This window comes from Vigna unguiculata, chromosome 7, assembly GCF_037176805.1.
Source record: "Vigna unguiculata cultivar grain cowpea cultivar isolate G323 ecotype 2 chromosome 7, ASM3717680v1, whole genome shotgun sequence".
Taxonomy (NCBI): domain Eukaryota; kingdom Viridiplantae; phylum Streptophyta; class Magnoliopsida; order Fabales; family Fabaceae; genus Vigna; species Vigna unguiculata.
The window spans coordinates 33865208-33884355 of record NC_140798.1 but is presented as its reverse complement, the minus strand read 5'-3'; the positions used below and the strand labels follow the sequence as shown (position 1 = coordinate 33884355).

The window sequence follows — 19148 nt, the reverse complement described above, 5'->3', positions numbered from 1 at the left end:
TTAAAAACATCAGAATAAAAATAGAATACCATAAAGGTTGTACCTCGTCTGAAAGAAACAAACAATAGAAACAGTAAAAAAAATTGTTTCACTGTTGTGTCCCCAGTGAAGGCTAAAAACAGTTGTATTCATACAAAGGTCATGATGTCAAACTTCAGTGAGTTAGTCGTAACAAGTAGTTACACAATCACATGTGCAAAGGTCCAATACGACCCAACAAGCTTCGAAACAGAGAAAGATCATGTTAATGAAGTAATTAACAGATCCCAACCCAGAAAACACCAAGAAAACACACCCATTACTATACCACTCCCTACTATTTGTTATGGACAAATATAAATTGCAAAATGTTAAACATGCAATCCCTTCAAAAAATCTGCAACCTTTATGTCATTTGACACTTATATCAGATCAGACATCCTTCTTCTGTGACGACCCAGTGAAATTCTCAAGCTTTGGTCTGAAGATGTTACCATTCTGCTTCGAGGGGTTGTGACTTTTGGTTCCAAATCATTGCATTTAGGCCTTTCTGTGAGAACAGGCTCTAGAATCGGAACACTATCTGCTTCAGCATGCCGAGATTTTCCATTTGAACTTCGCAGCAATGCTTTGATACGGATATCTGAATAACTCAACGATTGGGAATACGAAAAATGGATGGAACTTCTCGACACCATTGTTGATCTATGGCTTTTCATTTTCACAGTGCCAATGTCTCGCTCTGCAGCACTTTGTCTTTGGCGACTTGCAACTGTTGAAGTCATGAATCGAGGCATTGAGTTGGAGAAGTTTGTTTTGATAGATTTCTTAGATGCTTTGGGGGTTTCAATCACCTCTTTCACATCATCTTTGGGACTGCTTGAGGCTTTCATGTCATCACTTTCCACAAGACTATCTGTGACTGTTAAGAGCTTTTTACTATCGTTTAACTTCAACTCAATCTTCTCTGTTTGTTCCCTTAAATTCTGGCGTTGTTTTTCAGCTTCCTTGATGTCTTCTTCTAGATCCATAATCTTCTTCTCCCTTTGCTTCTTCACTTCCTACAGTGTACGCATGCATTCAGCAATCTTCAAACAGTATCTACTGAGGAACTAACTTGCTTAAGAAAAAGTTAAGAAAGTTACCATGGACACTTCTTTGTTGGATTCTATTGCTCTCGCTCTCTTCGCAAAGTTCAAGGAGCAAATTGTTTCACAGACATCTTCTTCAGAAGGGCTTATATGCACGAGCATCAAAACCTTTGAGCCGTACCCTTGAGTATGTGGTTACAAAGATCAGACCTTTTATATTTTAGATATAAAACAGCACATGCTAACACAAACGTAAATATTTCAACTTCTATGAATTTATAATTTTGTACAAGTTTTAGTGCACAAAAGTTGGTGGTGTACAATTTAGTTTAGAAATCAAGAAATAATATCATACCAAGAGAATCTTTGAGTAATTGAGTCAGCTTGCTATTCCTGCAAGCAAAGTAGCATGAATCACTAACCACTTGTACTTTGACTGTCTAGAAAGAAACAAGGATAGTATAAAAAACTAGCCACAGTAAAATAGGACTCAGTAGCTGAATTGATTTTTAAGGCACTCAAAGGATCTAGCAGCTGGAACATAATTGGCAGTGACAGAAACAAATTCGAGTTCAGATTCTCTTCTGGGATTTTTTATGTTGTTCTATACATGGATGTTAATATATTAAATTTCTTTTATGAAACATCAGAATCAGGGTCCACCAATGTATTTTAAAGATACAGAAGAAAATGTATTTACCTGTAAGGCACATGACCCCTCTTCCTCTTCAAAGCTGCAACAACATCAGCTAAAGCTGAAAGAGAAAGATTAATGGCTCTGCCCTCATCCAGTGTGAGTCCTTTGGCTCCAGTTTTAAGCAACCGTTCGCTGCCTCCAAGATCAACCATCCACAGTTTGCTTACTTCACTTTTAGCTTCCAAAGCATCCCCACGTCGAAATATGCTTATCCTCGTTAAGCTAGATATATGAAGCTAAACAGATAAAGTAACCATCAAGCTGAGAAAACCATTAAAATACTTTTAAGTATCTAACTACACCTATCACCCACCAGTGTGACCTGCTTGATGCTTCATTCACATTAGTCCACGACGTAGATCTGAACCTTCTCCCCTTGTTGTACCACCATTTCGCTTTCGCATAATCACTTATTTGCACTTCAGAGAGACCCTCAATTTCAATCAACCCCTTTGGATCGGTTTGGATGTTCAGATTGCTATATAAAGGGGTTAGTTAGTTAGTTAGTTTAGGTAGTTATCCAGATTTTCGTACATACTATTCTGCAGAATTCAATCATTGAAATCTCAAGTGAATACAAAAAAGGAACAAAAATATGTTACCACTTTGTCATAGGTTGTTCATGTGCTCTACCAGACGGTTTTGGAGCTAGCAAATCCCTGAGATTGCCCATATAAACTTCTAACATGCTCATCGAAAAGGTGAAAGCAGATGAGCTATCCAAAGAGGCTTGATGAAAGAGCTCTTCAAGAGCACGCGGAATAATCCCAGGTTGTTCGTTTGTACCATCCTAAAAAGAACTATTCCTTGTCAATGCTGCAACGTATACTAGGTAACAGAAGTGTTTAGCACAAGCACACAAATAACATCAACACAACGTTGAATTGACTAACCATGGTGAATGTCTTGCCTGTGCCTGTTTGACCGTAAGCAAACACACATACATTGTGCCCGTCCATTGCAGATCTCAGAATTGGCTCAACCTCAACAAATACACTTTCTGCAGAGTTCAAACAAGCGCACAATACCCTCTTTAGTACAACTACAATAAGATAATCAAAATTCAGAAGGACACCAACACTTAATAATACTAGCCTTGGCTTGTTTCTTGAGTAAAAACTTTATCAAACTCAAAATCTTTCCTTGTTCCTCCCCACTTAACCCGAATTTTCTCTGGTCCAGCTGATACCGGCTCAGAAATTCTTCTCTTCTCCGTTACCAGATTTGGTCGAATTCTACAAAATACCCGAATGCTCCCTGGATAGCAAAACACAATTCTCCAACGGTTTGTAAACAATTAACAATAACCTTATTTAGTCAAATATATAATTAGTGTATTAGTTAGTACCTTTGATATCCAATATCTTGCTCAGTGCTTCTCTTCGTTTTTTATCCAATTTCTTCTGCTTGACCCTCAACTCCTCTATCTCTCCTACACAAGCAATTCAGCCCGACCCAGAAGAATGAATCAGCAACATTTATTTCACAGATTTAAATCCATAAACCATAATACCAAGAAACAGAGACATGGGTGTGACTTCAATTATTCATACTCTCTAAATTGGATATAAAGTGCTCAAGCTCGTTCTTTTGGTGTTCTGGCACGACACCCACATCAGTGTAAACGGTGGAAACAGGTGGGGACCCATCACCTGAATCGGAATCTGGGTTCAAATCCAACGAGGGTGACTTTGAAACCTCATTTGCATTTTCTGATGCAAACAGAACCTGCTCTTCTCCGTTGGGAACAGGCATTATCACTACCCAAGAACATGAAATGAAACACGCCCCTAAATAAAAGACCTTATATAATAAGACACGATTATGAAAGCTATAGAAGCTATCACTGCTACCTAGTACTACTCAAAGATCTGTTCTTTTCCTATTTTCTCGGTTCCTATCAGCTAAAAGTCAATCTAGCTGACTCACGAGAAACAACGATCAACGAAACAAAGCTTCTAGACACCCACTATAGGTTGAACTTGAACCCCTTAACCTCGAGACACGCAACGGAACAAGTTAAACACGCGTTATAATGAAACTGTAATATAGAAGAAACATTTCCCATGATTCATGTAACGTAAACCATAAACCCCAAAAGAAAAAAAAAAGTAAACATAAAAGGAGAAAACTGTTTGAAGAACTAGTAGGATCAAAGTTCAAAAGACTCCAAGCAAGCACGGATTTTCAACTCACACACAACGAAGTAAAAGGTGTAGAGAGGAAGTTGGTTATTTTCAATGATTGAACACTGGAGGATCCTGATTACTGATTGGGAGTGAAAAAAGGAGTATGTTTGTAGTACTACAATAATAAGAAAAACCAGTAATAATAATAATAATGATAACAAGAACAGTGTTGGAGTAAGAATCTTTTTGGTTGGTCGAGATGAGATCTTGAACTTGAATTGTGAACTGTAATAGAGGTTGGGTTTTGATGGGAGCGTGAGGAGCGGAGTGGCAGAGTTGAAATTAAAGCGAAAAAGATGTTCCTTTTGCTTACAAAACTCACTACTCAGTGTCAGTGCTTTTGAGTTAAACTTTGACCAGAAGCAAGCAATGGAGAACGTGGTTGGTTCATCCTTTCTGGCATTGTTTCAGACAAATTCTTAATTTGTAACATTCAAAAAATTTATTGAAGAGAGAGATTTCTATACTCTGTTTATTGCATTACATAATAATTACGTACTACTACACGTAATATATTTGCTCCCTATATAAAGAAATAAAGAAAATAAATACAACTGTACGTGGATTCACTCATTCAGATGGTACATTTTATATTCTATTTATTTCGTTACATTTTAATTTCTACATCAAGAAAATAAATAAATGAGGTTCAGATGCTTCTACATCTTATAATATGTCATTGTGCTCTTTTATTTATTTATTTTGTGTGTTCGCTGCATTTTAAAGTCTGCTAAGAAAAATAGAACTCTGTATGTACCAACCATCTGTTGTAATATGGTCCAGAATATTTAAAAAGTAATGACCACGTTTACTTGTCAAACATTTTTTAAAAATAATAATAAAGTCTTGCATGAATTAAATTTTGATTTAAATACAATTTTGTCTTTCAAATTTTGAAGTTCATTTATTTTTGTTTTTTAAATTGTTTATTTTAATTCCTTTTCCAGTTCATCTTGTCAAGTGTTCCTCTGTGCTACCCTTGTTGGCAAACCTCAGAAAAAACAATCGATTTTGGTTTTCACACCTTGGAACCTGTAATTATTAATTTTTTGTATCAATCCTTCTGCTACCTGTCGATGTCTAGACATGTGTTCGTAAATATTAATATCGAAGTGTTTGGTTGGTTATTGAAAAAGTTTAGCAATACCTAATTATTGGCATGATTTTGTTAGAAAGGAATTCTCATTTAAGCCTCATTTCAGATTTTTCTTTTCATTTTAAATTTCGTTAAGAAAAAAAAATTAAGTAGTAATAATATTATAGTTAAAATCGAGATTGAATCCATAAGATAATATAATTTTGCATAGTATTTTTAATTTAGATTTCACGTTTCATCGCAACAAACTTGTAAAATTATATAGGTATTGAGCAAAATCGTAAAATCATATGAAATGTCATTTTTTTTAATTATCAGTTGTATCATGTGTTTAACTTTTTTGGTGGATGATTTAAGTTTACGTAAAATCTAAACTTAATAATTAAAAGTTAATGCAATTATTATTTGTGACGTAAGCTCAAATATTATTTAATTAAAAATTTATGTAATTAGAATTATTTTTTATTTAACATGGGTTCACTTATCCTGAATTAAAACAAAATACAAACACAATTAGAAATTAAAGTGCTATCTGTTTGTAACCTTCATCTTCCTATTGAATATATATTTATTGTATATAAGAGATTTTTTCTGGTTTTTATTTTATTTTATTTTTTAAATAATTTATTTTAAAATTAGAATTATTATTTTATCAATTTTATCTTTTATATTTTAAAATATAACTTAGTAAAAAAAATATCACATTTTAAAATTATTATATTATAAGAAATTGATTTTAAAACTAAATACCATATTTTGATTCTATTTAAGTATAGATGGACTCTTAAAATCTGATATATGATTGCTTATGATATAACAATCTCATTCTAAATGAACCTCATTATATATTTCTTATCACTTATATTAATGCTAAATATATTTAATGTAAATTTGAGTTTTTTTTTTTGTTCTTGTCAATTTGTACAAACCAAAGTTAAATTCAGTAGGTAAGGATGCACTAAAACAAATTATCCGTCACCATAAATTTAGATTTTTTTAATTCCTTTATTAAGTTTATCAAATTTAACATTGAAGTATATTTTTTAAATATTATACTAAATTATTTTTTCTTCTGTTTATTCTTTTATCTTTTAACATTTGACATTTTTTTATTGGAAACTAAAATGCTCTTAATGACGTGATAATTTATTGTATCCAATAATTAATTGTCATCATTCATTAAAGACATTTTTTATACATATTAAATGTGTACAAATCCATAAATCTCTATTTTATGTCATCATAATTTTGCACCTCAATAAATTTGTATCAATTTTTGTTAAAAAACTTAATATTTCGTATAATTGTTCATGTTCAATTTTTTGCATGACTTTATGAGTTAGGTACCAAATAAATTGAATTTGAGAAGTGACAACAAAAGCAAAATTAGTTGAAGGTATATCGTCTTTTCCAAATCATAACACACACAAGTATATTAGGAGATGAGAGTTATTTATTTAAAATTTTAAAAATAATTTGTATTTTGTATTACATTTTGACATATTGTTTCTTTCAATATACATAACAGTCAATAAAAAACATAAATGAGAATCTATCAACACAACAAAGGTAACCATGACTATTTACAAGAATGAGAACTTAACAAAGGACAAATAACTATAAGCATGTAATTTAATGATTCCTTATTCAAACAAAAAAAAATATATATATATATATATATATATATATATATATATATATATATACCAATAAATATTAAACTTTGCTCATAATGAATCAGTTTGTTGGTTCTACTGATTGATCATGTGATCGAATGCGTATATATCGATTGTGTGAGATTACTTCAAAGAAATATTTTTAGAAATGAGATTGAACATGTATCTACCGGTTGTGTGAGATTACTTCGAAGAATATTTGATAAGCAATCGTTCAGGTGTCGAGCGATCCCCTTCCGTGTCATACTAGTCTACACAAATTATGGGTCACATCCAATTATCTAATTGCACCAAAAAGGTTTTTAATCAAGATTAAAAAGCAATTGGACCATGATTAGGCTAATCTTAATCACATGTGTATGTGAAAAAACATAAATTCAGGTCAAATGTATGGTTATTAGGACTTTTGTTTTACATTAATTAAATATTTATTGCTTTGACCTATTGATCATGAGCTGACTTTAACATTGAAGTACCTTTAACAAGTATCCATTGATCGTTTGACTAACAGAACCACCCAATGAACAACAAAAGTAAAACCTTTGACAAGTACTCATTGATCGTGATGACCACCAAATATAATTTTTTACAAGTACCGATTGATTGTTTGACGATACTCCCAAAACAATAAATATATTATTTCATATATTAATTTACACTATCATTACTTATCAATATAATATTATATGTACATAGATGATTTACGTATATGTGATTTTAGTTAAGAAATTCATATATGATAAGAATACGTATAAACAACTAAAAATACATTCAAAATCATAATAGATAATGGAAAATACTTCTATTAACTTATAACATTGTAATTCATTTTATAATTAAAATAAATTATTGTTGCATCTTTACCTTTCTTAAATATCTCGTTGAAAATTATTCAATTCATTATAAACGGTAAGATAAGAGGTTAAAGATGGCATAAAGATAATGAATAATTGATAAAGTTATTAGAAAAAAAATATAAATTTTTGGAATTACAAAACTATAAACACCTCTAATCGAGAATGTAGATTAAAAATTTTAAATTACTAAAAGTAACTAAATTATGAAGATGGGAAATAATTATCAATTAAAATATAAATAATTTTTAGTAAAATTTTTAATTTAAATGAGTTTTCGTGTTCTAAAATGTATTAGTCATCTTGTACATTCAACTAAATAAGACAAAAATATCATTCTAAATATGATATTCCCTCAAATATGTTCATATGTCCATCAACTAATATTCTTAATTATTTTCGGATGTTTATAATGATGTATGTAACATCCCAATTTCAACAGCTTAAAGCTAATAAAAATAAGGAGTTTCATCATAGTTCCAAAAACAGATAATTCAGTGTACACAATATATTAATACAGTCTTACAAAAGATATGACTATAAAAATATATCACTTATACACTTAAACTAAACTAATAAACTCTATACTTCAACTTACCACTGTTAAAGCTCCAACTGGAAACCTCCTTCTCAACCCTAAAACGATGGCTCTTCATCCTCCAGAAGTGCCTTTGACACTGCAATCACATCTGCTCCCACCGAATAGGTGATCATCGCAAAAGGAAATATGTAACACAAGATATGGTCTTACGACTATATCTAATGAAACTTCTCCTAACATTGCATGTATCTGGATAACTCTGAACCTCAGAATTGCCGGGATGTAGAACCAAGTTGATTTTCCCCAAACATTGTTGCGTTGGCATACACTGGTATTTTCCATATTTCTAACCTCTAAACTCAACTCCTTTTGGAAAACTTGTGATATTTGATCTCGTGAGCATGCCCTTGAAGCTTTCTTAGTCTAAACGTTGATGCTAAATTTTAACCTCTTTATCCAGTCTACAAACCCAAAGCTTAACTTTCCTCGCTCATCGATCTACTTCATACAACAAACCTATATCCTTGAGACAGAAAGTTATCTCAAAAGTTATATCCAACCCTCACAAAGGTAAGCAGGTCAAGTTGACGTTGAATCTGCATTCCTCTATCACTATAAGCACTAAACGCAAACCATAGAGATGCAACAAAACAGACATGGACACAGAAAGCAAAACTCTAACATCTATTGATAGCCAAAACTTTTGTCTATCTCTCTTATTTTCTCAAACCAGTAAAATTAAGAAAGAAAAATAATCTTTGATCTAGTCATGAGTGTCCACCCTCATTACTTTATCAAGACATTTTCTGTTCTTAATACTTTTGGTTTCGTGGACAAACTCTATTGAACTCGAACTCCAACACAAACAAGACATGACAAACCCACAACCTTCAGGTCATCCTAAGGACGAACTGCTCTGATACCATAAATGTAACATCCCAATTTCAACAACTTAAAACTAATAAAAATAGGGAGTTTCATCATAGTTCCAAAAACAGATAATTCAGTGTACACAATATATTAATACAGTCTTACAAAAGATATGACTATAAAAATATATCACTTATACACTTAAACTAAACTAATAAACTCTATACTTCAATTGACCACTATTAAAGCTCCCACTGGAAACCTCCTCCTCAACCCTAAAACGATGGCTCTTCATCCTCCAGAAGTGCCTTTGACACTACAACCACATCTGCTCCCACCGAATAGGTGATCATCGCAAAAGGAAACATACAACACAAGACAGGAACACAAAAAGCAAGGGTAAGCTAATCTGATTAAGGAATCATGCAGTTCAATTATAAACAGAAACCATGCAATCTTTCTCATTATCACCAGAATCATATAGACCACCACAACACATATACATGACTCTAGACTCAATATTCAGATTATGTAAGCGACATCGGATCTCTTGGTGGCTTGCACCTGTGATGGTTCCCAAACTCTGCAGAGTTTGGACACAAGGGGTTATCACCCAACCACTCCCAAGGTAAGTCCCCTTCGCGTCTGTGACTGAATCGGGTCCACAGACTAGGACCTCCTGCTACTCCTCCCGATATAATCCATTATGCTCTACATGAGCCTTAATGGTTATAGGAGCGTCAGGATACCAACCAAAACTGAGTCCTTATGTCCTTACATACACTAAAACATTCCTCTTAGAATTTCCCTTGAAATCCTAGTTCAACCACTTCTTCTCATATTCCAACTTCATGCAATTTCACCACACATATTACCAGTCATAACAATTCATGCATATCGTAACTAAGTTCACATTTTAACATTTAAACATAGCTTCATCCATTAGAAACAGAGAAATAACACTCAGCTGCAGCGGTTCTTGCCCAAGCTGGAAGGTCTCACCTAGGCCAAAGGGCTCTCTCGCTTAGGCGAGTCATTCTCGCCTGAGCGAGGCTCGAAACAGAGAACAACCCAAACTCTGGGCAAATTCTCGCTCAGGCTAAGTTGTCTCGCTTAGACGAGAGTGACTCTCGCTCAAGCGAGACTGACTCGCCTAGGCGAGATCTCGCGCATAAACAGGAGATGAGTTTCTGGTGTTTTCGCTCAGGTGAGAGCTGCTCGCTTAAGCAAAAATACCAGATTCCCAATCTGTTCTCACATGCAACGGTAAAGAAATCTAGCACAACCAAGCATACACTCAATTACACAATTCAAGCACTCATACAACAATCAATCATGCAATTCAAAGTCATCAGAATGATTTCTATACAAAATTCAAGTAAAACAGTTAGCTTCCCTGACCTGTTATCCTGTTTAGACAACTTTACAAACGTCAACACCTCTAACTTCATAGGATGCTCTATCTACACATAGAAACATCACAAGAACGATCAGGACATACCGTTATGATCACTGATCAGCAGAGACTCATACTGATGATTAAAATGTCGCATGCAAGCGGGAGAGGGCTTGCATGCAACAGAAAACAGAAAAAGACTAAAAAGAGAGCGGAAACTCAACTTACGCGAATGGAGAAACTGATCGGTCCAATTTGAAGAGCTCGCCGAGAGGATCAATCCTACGGTCTCGGTTCTTCAATCAGACGACCAGAGAGACATAACCTCTAGAGAGAAGTCAGATAACTCTAGAAAAGTGGTTTCTAGAGAGATGGTGTATTTTAAAATAATGAAATTCGTTTATAACAATTCTATTTATACTAAAACATTTTAATATTAAAATAATCGAGTCTCACTATTTTTAAACCATTATCACTTTTAAAACGCCATTTTCTAGGGTCTTACAATGTACTTAAATAAATTAGAAATATATTTTTTTAGCAATAATAAAATAATGTCTATGTTTATCTAATAGTGTCCATTATAATTATGTCCATAGACTAAGTATTACTGATAAAATATAAATAATTTTTAATACAAATTTTAATTCAAGTTTAGAATATAAAAATCAGCTTAATAGATTGATAGAAAAAAAGTATAAAATTAAAACGTGTGACAATTTTATACCTTAAGAAAGAAGTTAATAACTATATTATTAAGAATAAAATAAAGAGACTAGAAAATATAAACATTAAAATTTGAGTATATGTACCCATTAAAATTTGGTTTAGCCAACTCTATTGAAGATAAGACTAAATTAATACATTTTTCTAGAATTAAGGAATTTTTTTCAATTGAAAATAAAAAAAGAAAGTTGTTTATAAATTGACTTATTCTCTTCTCTTTACCTCAGACAATATTTAGTTGAGATACTAATGGAGTACAGTTGAAATATTAAGGAAAAAAAATTAAAACAGAAAAGTACGTGGAAAGGAATATTCCATTCGAAAAACAGCTTTTAACCCATTTTAAACAAAAAAAGAACTGTAAAAATGTGATAGATTTAATCAAATGATAATGTAACGGTAATACGATAAATTAGGCTGAAATCTTGAGCAACATATATACCAAAACGATCTTACTATCGATTTATAAAATATATAGTAATTCAAATAACGAATCCAACGCCAATTAGATTTTCATGCATTTTCACTCCCTCTTCTCTGTATCCATCAGACACAACTCTAAACTTTAACACCACAAAACAATGTGTAAGGCACTGTTGTAACGCTAGCGGGTGAGATTTCATACTTCATCCTTTATTTTACACCCCCATATTATATTTCTAATGCATTCTTCTCATGAAATTTTTTATGCAGACCTAGGATCTCTTAGTCTTGTGATCAAAGGTTATTAGTTAATCTGCGTTGCGCAAGATACAAAGGTTGTTACTTTTGTTATTTTATTTTTTTGTATTATGTGGGTAGTATTCTATTGAGTTCTTGCTATCTTGTTTAATTAATTCATATTATTATGAGTAGGATTGGAAAGAAAACGAGTTGAACATTGCTTAAGTTTAATAAACGGGACAGGGGAAGAATGAACCGAAAAGTAGGAAAAAGCTTTAGTGGTGGTGAGTTCAATAAGTTACGGTGATGTGTTTTCACGTTATCTATCCTTTAATAACATCACGATCTCATTCAATGAAATTGTTTATTCTACAATTCCTATTTCGATTGTACGTTTGGCTTTTTAATCGGCTTCATATAGAAGTTTTGTTACTTGGATAGATTAATTTAGATTATAATCGTATTTGAAAAGAATTAAATGCACTAGATTTATTTAGTTTCTAAAATACACTGTTATAGCGCACTCTAGTGAAGCTCAAGGTATTCTTTATGGATGGTAAGGATTGTTAAACATATACATTGTCAACACTGTTCAATTATGCTGGTAGTTATATATTTGATAGGTCTATTTATGAGGTATCATGATTGAAATTTTCATCTTTAACTCACATAATCAATTTTAATCCAAAATCTTAACCATTTGGTTCTTGATTTTTTTTTTCTTATATGATGTCTTTGTTATTTCACCAAATGTAGAACTTTGATATATATATATATATATATATATATATATATATATATATATATATATATATATATATATATATATATATATATCGATACATTGTATTTTTTTTTGTCAGCAGTAAATGAGTATAACACCTTCTTTACATATCTGTAATTTGTTCGTTGTTTTGCTATATGATTTGTAATTTGTGCACTGACATATTTCAGCCATGCACCACGTTGGTAATGAGGGGAACGCAAACAATTCAAATCGACCTCCGAAGGAGAAGGAGAAGAGATTATCGTACGTGTTGAATAATGCTGATGAGACTAAGGTGAACTCATAACTTCTTTCTTCTTCTTCTATAGGAAAATGGGAGAATTTCATTTTTGTTTTTTGAAAATTGCATCTTTATCCACGCAGATTGTTTTTTTAGCATTTTCCTTAAACATGTCACAAATTTTATATACTAACTTAAAAGTTGGTTCTTTTCGACAGCATAGTGCAGGCATAAATTGCTTGTCTCTGCTCAAGTCTGTGCCATCTGATGGGTTTGATTATCTCTTCACTGGAAGTCGTGATAGCACGCTAAAACGATGGGCATTGGTTGACGATATGCCATCATTCTCTGCTAAGTTTGAGTCTCATGTGGACTGGGTAGTCTTTATTTTTCTTATGAATTTTTCATATGATGCAGTATAGGAAAACACGATATTACACAATTTCTTAAACATGCATTACACCATAAGTTACATTTAAATAAGCGTATAGTGCTTTATTATTTTTGCAGGTTAATGATGTTGTTCTTGTCAGTGATAATGTTCTTGTTTCGTGTTCTTCAGATACAACCATTAAGGTTTGTCGATTCTTAGTTGTTATTTCTTCTAATTTATCCTTGCTCTTCTCATATGATGCCAATACATTAGTGTTTAACTTGGTCGTCGTATGTTTGTGCCAGACATGGAATGCTTTGTCCAACGGAACATGTACTAGAACACTCCGCCGACACAAAGATTATGTTACTTGCCTTGCTACAGCTGAAAATGATGTAATGTACACTTAACTTTTCATGCTTCATATGAATTGCAAACCAAGAAAATGGCTTTTCTTGGTTTTGTTGTGTGTGCTTAAATATTTTTGTATCTTATCAAATCGATTTTCTAATCTTTTAGTAGTATCGTGAATTTTAGAAAACCGTGGTTGCCTCTGGTGGTCTTGGCGGAGAGGTTTTTATATGGGATATTGAAGCTGCAACTGCAAAATGCAATGATACGATGGATGGTGATAATGATAATTCAAATGGTGCTAATGCTTCAGGAAACTCATTACCAGTGACCACCAACTCAAGAAACAATATATCCATGGACACTACTGAAACTCAAGAATACACTCCAATTGGTGTGGAAGGGTGTAAGGAATCTGTTTATGCATTGGCAATGAATGAGGAGGGAACACTTCTTGTCTCTGGTGGTACAGAACAGGTAAAGTATGGTATTCTTATTCACGTTTTCACTTCTGGCTTCTGCTTTTACCTTTGGATATAAGAACGTTTACTTTGTACTATATTAGATAGTGGGGTTTTTATCTTTTTCAGGTTGTGCGTGTTTGGGATCCGAGATCAGGATCAAAGACTTCAAAACTAAAAGGACATACAGATAACATCAGGACTTTACTTTTGGATAGTACTGGAAGGTTTGTTCATTGAACACCTTTTTCTACTCTATGATAATTTCTCCTGGAGATTAAGCATTACTTTTCCCCCCACAGGAATACTTTAATATTGTTTTTAACATTTGTTATTGCAGGTTTTGCATATCAGGATCTTCAGACTCTATGATAAGGTAGTGCATCTGTATGGTGTTATAATAATTTCTTTTTATTATATGGTTGGCGGCTAAACTCACCATTTTTCGTTATAGGCTTTGGGATATTGGTCAGCAACGGTGTATTCATTCTTATGCAGTTCATACAGATTCTGTTTGGGCTCTTGCCAGCACTTCAACATTTAGTCATGTTTACAGTGGTGGCAGAGATCTTTCAGTGAGTGCAGTTTTCCATAAAAGATTAAATAAATTTTATGTAATGTCTCTTTATTGTGCTTAAACAGTTAAGCTTGTTTCCTATTTGTTTTATTTGTGTAGGTATATGTAACAGACTTGCAAACAAGAGAGAGTGCTTTGCTCTGTACTGAGGAAAATCCTATTCAGCGATTGGCTTTGCATGATGATAACATATGGGTTACATCAACGGACTCTTCAGTTCACAGATGGAGCGCTGAAGGACGCAACCCTCGAAACATTTTTCAAAGAGACAATTCTCTACTAAATGGAAATTTGTCACTTTCGAAAGCAAGGGTGTCATTAGATGAATCTACTCCTGTATGTTATATTTGTTTCTCTCAAAAGTCCAACGTATTTTTGGGATATGAAGGAACTGTCTTCTGAAGAAGTTTCTATTCACATATCAATGTTCTCTTCGTTCTCTGATTGGGGCACTGATACTCTTTTTTTTTTTGTGGCCAAAATTGCAAACATCAATAGGATCCTGTATACAAACAACCAACATTAACTATTCCTGGTATCCCTGCAATAGTACAACATGCACTTTTGAATAATAAGAGGCATGTCCTGACAAAGGTAATCATGGTGTTCTCTGTTCGTGTTATTATGCAAAAAATGTTAATGTTGAGATTTATTCCGTTATCTTTTTGCCATCTTCTGTGCTGATAAATGATTTTTTATAGGATACTTCTGGTTCAGTGAAGTTGTGGGAAATTACAAAAGGTGCTTTAGTTGAAGATTATGGAAACGTAAGAATCAGTTTTACTTTCATTTGGTAATCTTGCTGGCAGCGTTGAGTAGGGACTGAGCATAAGTATTCCATTAATAATTTTCAAAGTGCAACTATAGTTAATTGGGCTCATCGGTTAGTTCAAAATAACTCATACTTTACATTTGAACTTATGTAGGTTTCATTGGAGGAAAAAGTGGAGGACCTGTTCGAGAAGGTATTGATATTCATCATCACCAATTTGACTCTCGCTGTTACTTGTTCTAACTATATTTGTATTCAGTTTTGGTTAGTTTTTTATTTGTTTGTTTTTCCGTACTGCTACAGGTTGATAACATTCCTCCATGGTTCACAGTGGATACCAGATTTGGATGTTTGTCTGTACATTTCGACTCTCCTCAATGTTTTTTGGCTGAGATGTATTCCGAAGATCTTAACATTGTAGGCAAGACTAAAGATGATAAGGTAAATGAGTTTATCCTCATATCCAATCACATGCTTTTCTTATCATAGTGATTTTGCTCCAAGTCTTTCCCATGTTATTTATTGGTTGTAATGTACAAATTAATATCTAGTTTACACATCTGAGCAAGTATATTGGAAAATTAAGAAATTCTCCCTTAGTGTTATAGCTAAAATGTCTTGAAAGACTTAGACCTGAAACATCTAATAGGTCTGTTTTGGAAGTCTCACATTAACTAGAGATAAACTTATATTAGAATATATATAAGTGGATGCAAATCTTATTTTACAAATCGGTTCCGTAAAGTTGAGTTAGGTTTAAAGTCTACTTTTAGAGAATTAGAGTTTGTCCTGGTGAGATTTGTTAGATATATTATTTCACTTACTATCATATCACCATTAATGAAAATGACAAGTCTACCTCGACGTAGGGGATGTGTTGAAAGTTTTACATTGACGATAGATAAAGTCAATTTAGAATATATAAGCATATGAACCTCACCTTACAAACAGTTTACAAACAGTTTTGTGGGGTTTGAGTTCTATTTCTTAATAGTCTCTCTTGTTGTAGTGTGCTAAGAAACCTATGTTTACAAAACTAGGTCTTCAAACTACTTTCATGGAGTTTCTTTTTTCTTTTTTATTGACAAATGTGGGGTTACCAAATTTGATTGACATTCACTATGATGGATGTCTGTTCTAATTTAAGTTGTGTCTGCCTTTCTGTTCGCTTCGGAAATGCTTAGAAAGGTGAATGGAAGACATTGTTCTTTGTTGAGAAAGGAAATGTAAAGACATTATTGAATATCGAAGGTTTTTTTTTTTTTTGCAAAGAAAGAAGAAAGACAAAGGGAAATTAAGTGAAGTACTCCAGACACAAAGTATGGAAAAGTGTCTATAACTTCCCCCCCAGGACCTACTCCTCAACCTAGAGTAGCTAGGTGGGGAAGCAAAATTAAACCTTGTTCATACATGGGCTTCTCGGGTACGAAATGAGCCACTTCAAAAAGGTTCATTGCTCCGGCCCAGAATACTATTAATCCAGCATGGGCTACATGGGCCCCTAATAGTTTACCAGATAAATTGATAAGTCGGGCATTCCCGGCCCACCAAGCGAAACCGGTAGTTTCCTGGTCACGACCAGTTAAAGCTAAAGTTCCATTAAAGAGTGTTTCCACGTAGTAGAACCTCCTCAGGGAATATAAGGTTTTCATGAGGCTGATCTTGAGCTGCCATCCACGCACGAATACCTTCGTTTAAGAGAATATTTTTTGTGTAGAAAGTCTCAAATTCAGGATCTTCCGCTGCGCGGATTTCTTGAGAAACGAAGTCATAAGCACGTAGGTTCAGGGCCAGACCGACTACCCCAAGAGCACTCATCCATAAACCAGTTAGTGGTACAAATAACATAAAGAAATGTAACCAACGTTTATTGGAAAAAGCAACCCCAGTGGATAACTGGGAGGTATTCTATTGTATGCTTATGTAATTTTTTGCATTTTTTGCATAAAATTCCATTGTGAAAATAGTTGCATATAATTTGCTTTCAACCACCTTGTGTTAGTGTTTGCTTGTTTCATTATATATGAGGATGCAGTTTTGATTCTTACCTTACTCAACAGGTTAACATGGGTCAAGAAACACTGAAAGGGCTCTTCGGTGATTGGCTGAGAAAAAGAAAGCAAAGGATGGAATGTGCAGCCCCTAGTAATGGGGAGTTAGTACCTGGAAAAGATATTGGTATCAGAAATCATACACCTTCAAGCATCGATGGAAGTTGTGACACTAATGCATTTGAATTTTCAGACATTTCTTTTGTTTCCATTATTACTGAGGGAAGCCATGGAGGTCAATGGGGGAAAAAGTTAACCCATCTAGATGGAACTGAGGATGAAAAAGACTTCCCAGGGTGGTTGCTCGAATGCCTATTGAATGATTCGTTACCTTTTTGTAACGAAAATACTAATACCAAGTAACCTTTTCTTGGCCACCCAAGAAGAAAACTTGTTTGCAGAATTATGCCAATTTTAGAACATGCAAATTTTTGCAAATTTTTAAGATTGATGCATATGATTGATAAAGTTGTAAACCTTGTAATTAGAAACAGGATGATTGAAGTTTCTATCTTAACGGGATACATGAATCAAGTTGCAATTTTTTTAATGGTGTTTGTGTTTATCAACCATTGTTGTCTCGTTCTGTGTTTCATATTATTTATCACTATTTCTCTTACTTTTTGAGACTGAATAACATGAGTTGAGTTGTTGAGAGTTGTCAATGGCATAAAGCCTAGGAATAGTTATGATGGAGAGGAGGTTGATCATTGAAAGATAATAGAAAGATGTATTAAACACATAATTGTAAATGTGAAGAGGGTGAAAAAGATGTACTAGTCATATTTTCATAAGAGAATAAGAGTTGTATTGGCAGTCAACAAAAATAATAATGGAAGAGAATACTTGAAAGAAAATATATATGAAAATCATGTGATCGTGGATTTCTTCTATACGAAAATCATGTGCTTGTGGATTTCTTCCTGGTCTTCCTTTTTGAAACGGGATTTGCATGTGAGGAACTAAGTGGTGTTGTGGAGATAAAAAAAAGTGTTGTGGAGTGTTAATTTATTGCTACTTTGTCGGACTTCACCATTGCAAATGTCCCCATTGTGCCACAGATGCTACAACATGGAGGTTTTAAGGCTGGAAAATCCTTTTCCATCACTCATATCATATGTCACGACATATATGTTAATACCTCAGGGAGGGGATTTGAACACATATTATAGTTCCAGATTACGAATTAAGAATTTTTTGTATATTTATAAATAACCAGGAAAATTTGTTAGAAAGTTTAATTTGGAGGGTGGAATTATTTAGGATATTTATTATGTTTAGATATTCATGTGCTTAAATTCTTTCCACACTAATCTATCATTTTGGAATTTAAATCGTTACCCTTTATAGATTTTTTTTTCAGGGTTCCATTCTTTTTTCATAAAACAAGTAAAATATACTAATGATTCTCTTCGTATTGTTATTGAGTTATGAAGTTACCCTTTACTTATCTTGCTCAATTATTCTTTTGATTGATTTCTCAGCAAGGCTTGCAGGCTTAATCGTTATAATACACTTCCATATTTTATTGTGATTGAAGTGTAGATTTGCACAGATTCTTCTCCTAAAATGAAATCCATTCACATTCTCCTTTTTTGTAGTGGTTTTTCCGCTTTACTTGATTCTCTTTACGTCGGATTCCAATGTTGATTTACGTAGTAGGAAAACAATGCTAGTCACTAAAACCAGTGGAATTAATTCAACCCTCCATCCACTACCATCGAATACGATTCTTCTTCAGTTTCACACGCGGCATATAAATATATATAGTGAATGTA

The 19148-nt window shown here is 33.3% G+C and overlaps 2 protein-coding genes across 3 annotated transcripts; one reads left to right on the top strand and one right to left on the bottom strand.

Annotated features, from left to right (window-relative positions):
• LOC114191880 (P-loop containing nucleoside triphosphate hydrolases superfamily protein) lies at window positions 1-4352 on the bottom strand. Its single transcript, XM_028081325.2, has 10 exons — window positions 3321-4352; window positions 3116-3199; window positions 2863-3024; window positions 2661-2767; window positions 2370-2557; window positions 2081-2245; window positions 1771-1989; window positions 1426-1463; window positions 1125-1252; window positions 1-1040 (listed from the first exon to the last, which is right to left on the bottom strand). Exons 1-10 carry the CDS (start codon window positions 3520-3522, stop codon window positions 402-404), a joined length of 1932 nt encoding a protein of 643 aa, XP_027937126.1. The 5' UTR covers window positions 3523-4352; the 3' UTR covers window positions 1-401.
• Window positions 4353-12719: 8367 nt separating this feature from the next.
• Window positions 12720-18482, top strand: LOC114192421 (uncharacterized). 2 transcript variants are annotated; one of them, XM_028082137.2, is made up of 14 exons: window positions 12720-12839; window positions 13004-13162; window positions 13296-13361; window positions 13464-13553; window positions 13696-13986; window positions 14100-14197; window positions 14311-14346; window positions 14425-14545; window positions 14647-14883; window positions 15046-15141; window positions 15249-15314; window positions 15474-15512; window positions 15623-15760; window positions 17380-18482. In XM_028082137.2, exons 1-14 carry the CDS (start codon window positions 12735-12737, stop codon window positions 17731-17733), a joined length of 1896 nt encoding a protein of 631 aa, XP_027937938.1. In that variant the 5' UTR covers window positions 12720-12734; the 3' UTR covers window positions 17734-18482. The 2 variants fall into 2 exon arrangements, 1 of the variants encoding a protein (XP_027937938.1); XR_003606102.2 differs by lacking the exons at window positions 12720-12839; window positions 13004-13162; window positions 13296-13361; ... (8 more) ...; window positions 15474-15512; window positions 15623-15760 and adding an exon at window positions 16894-17222 and having other exon boundaries at window positions 17380-17443.
• Window positions 18483-19148: the final 666 nt, after the last annotated feature.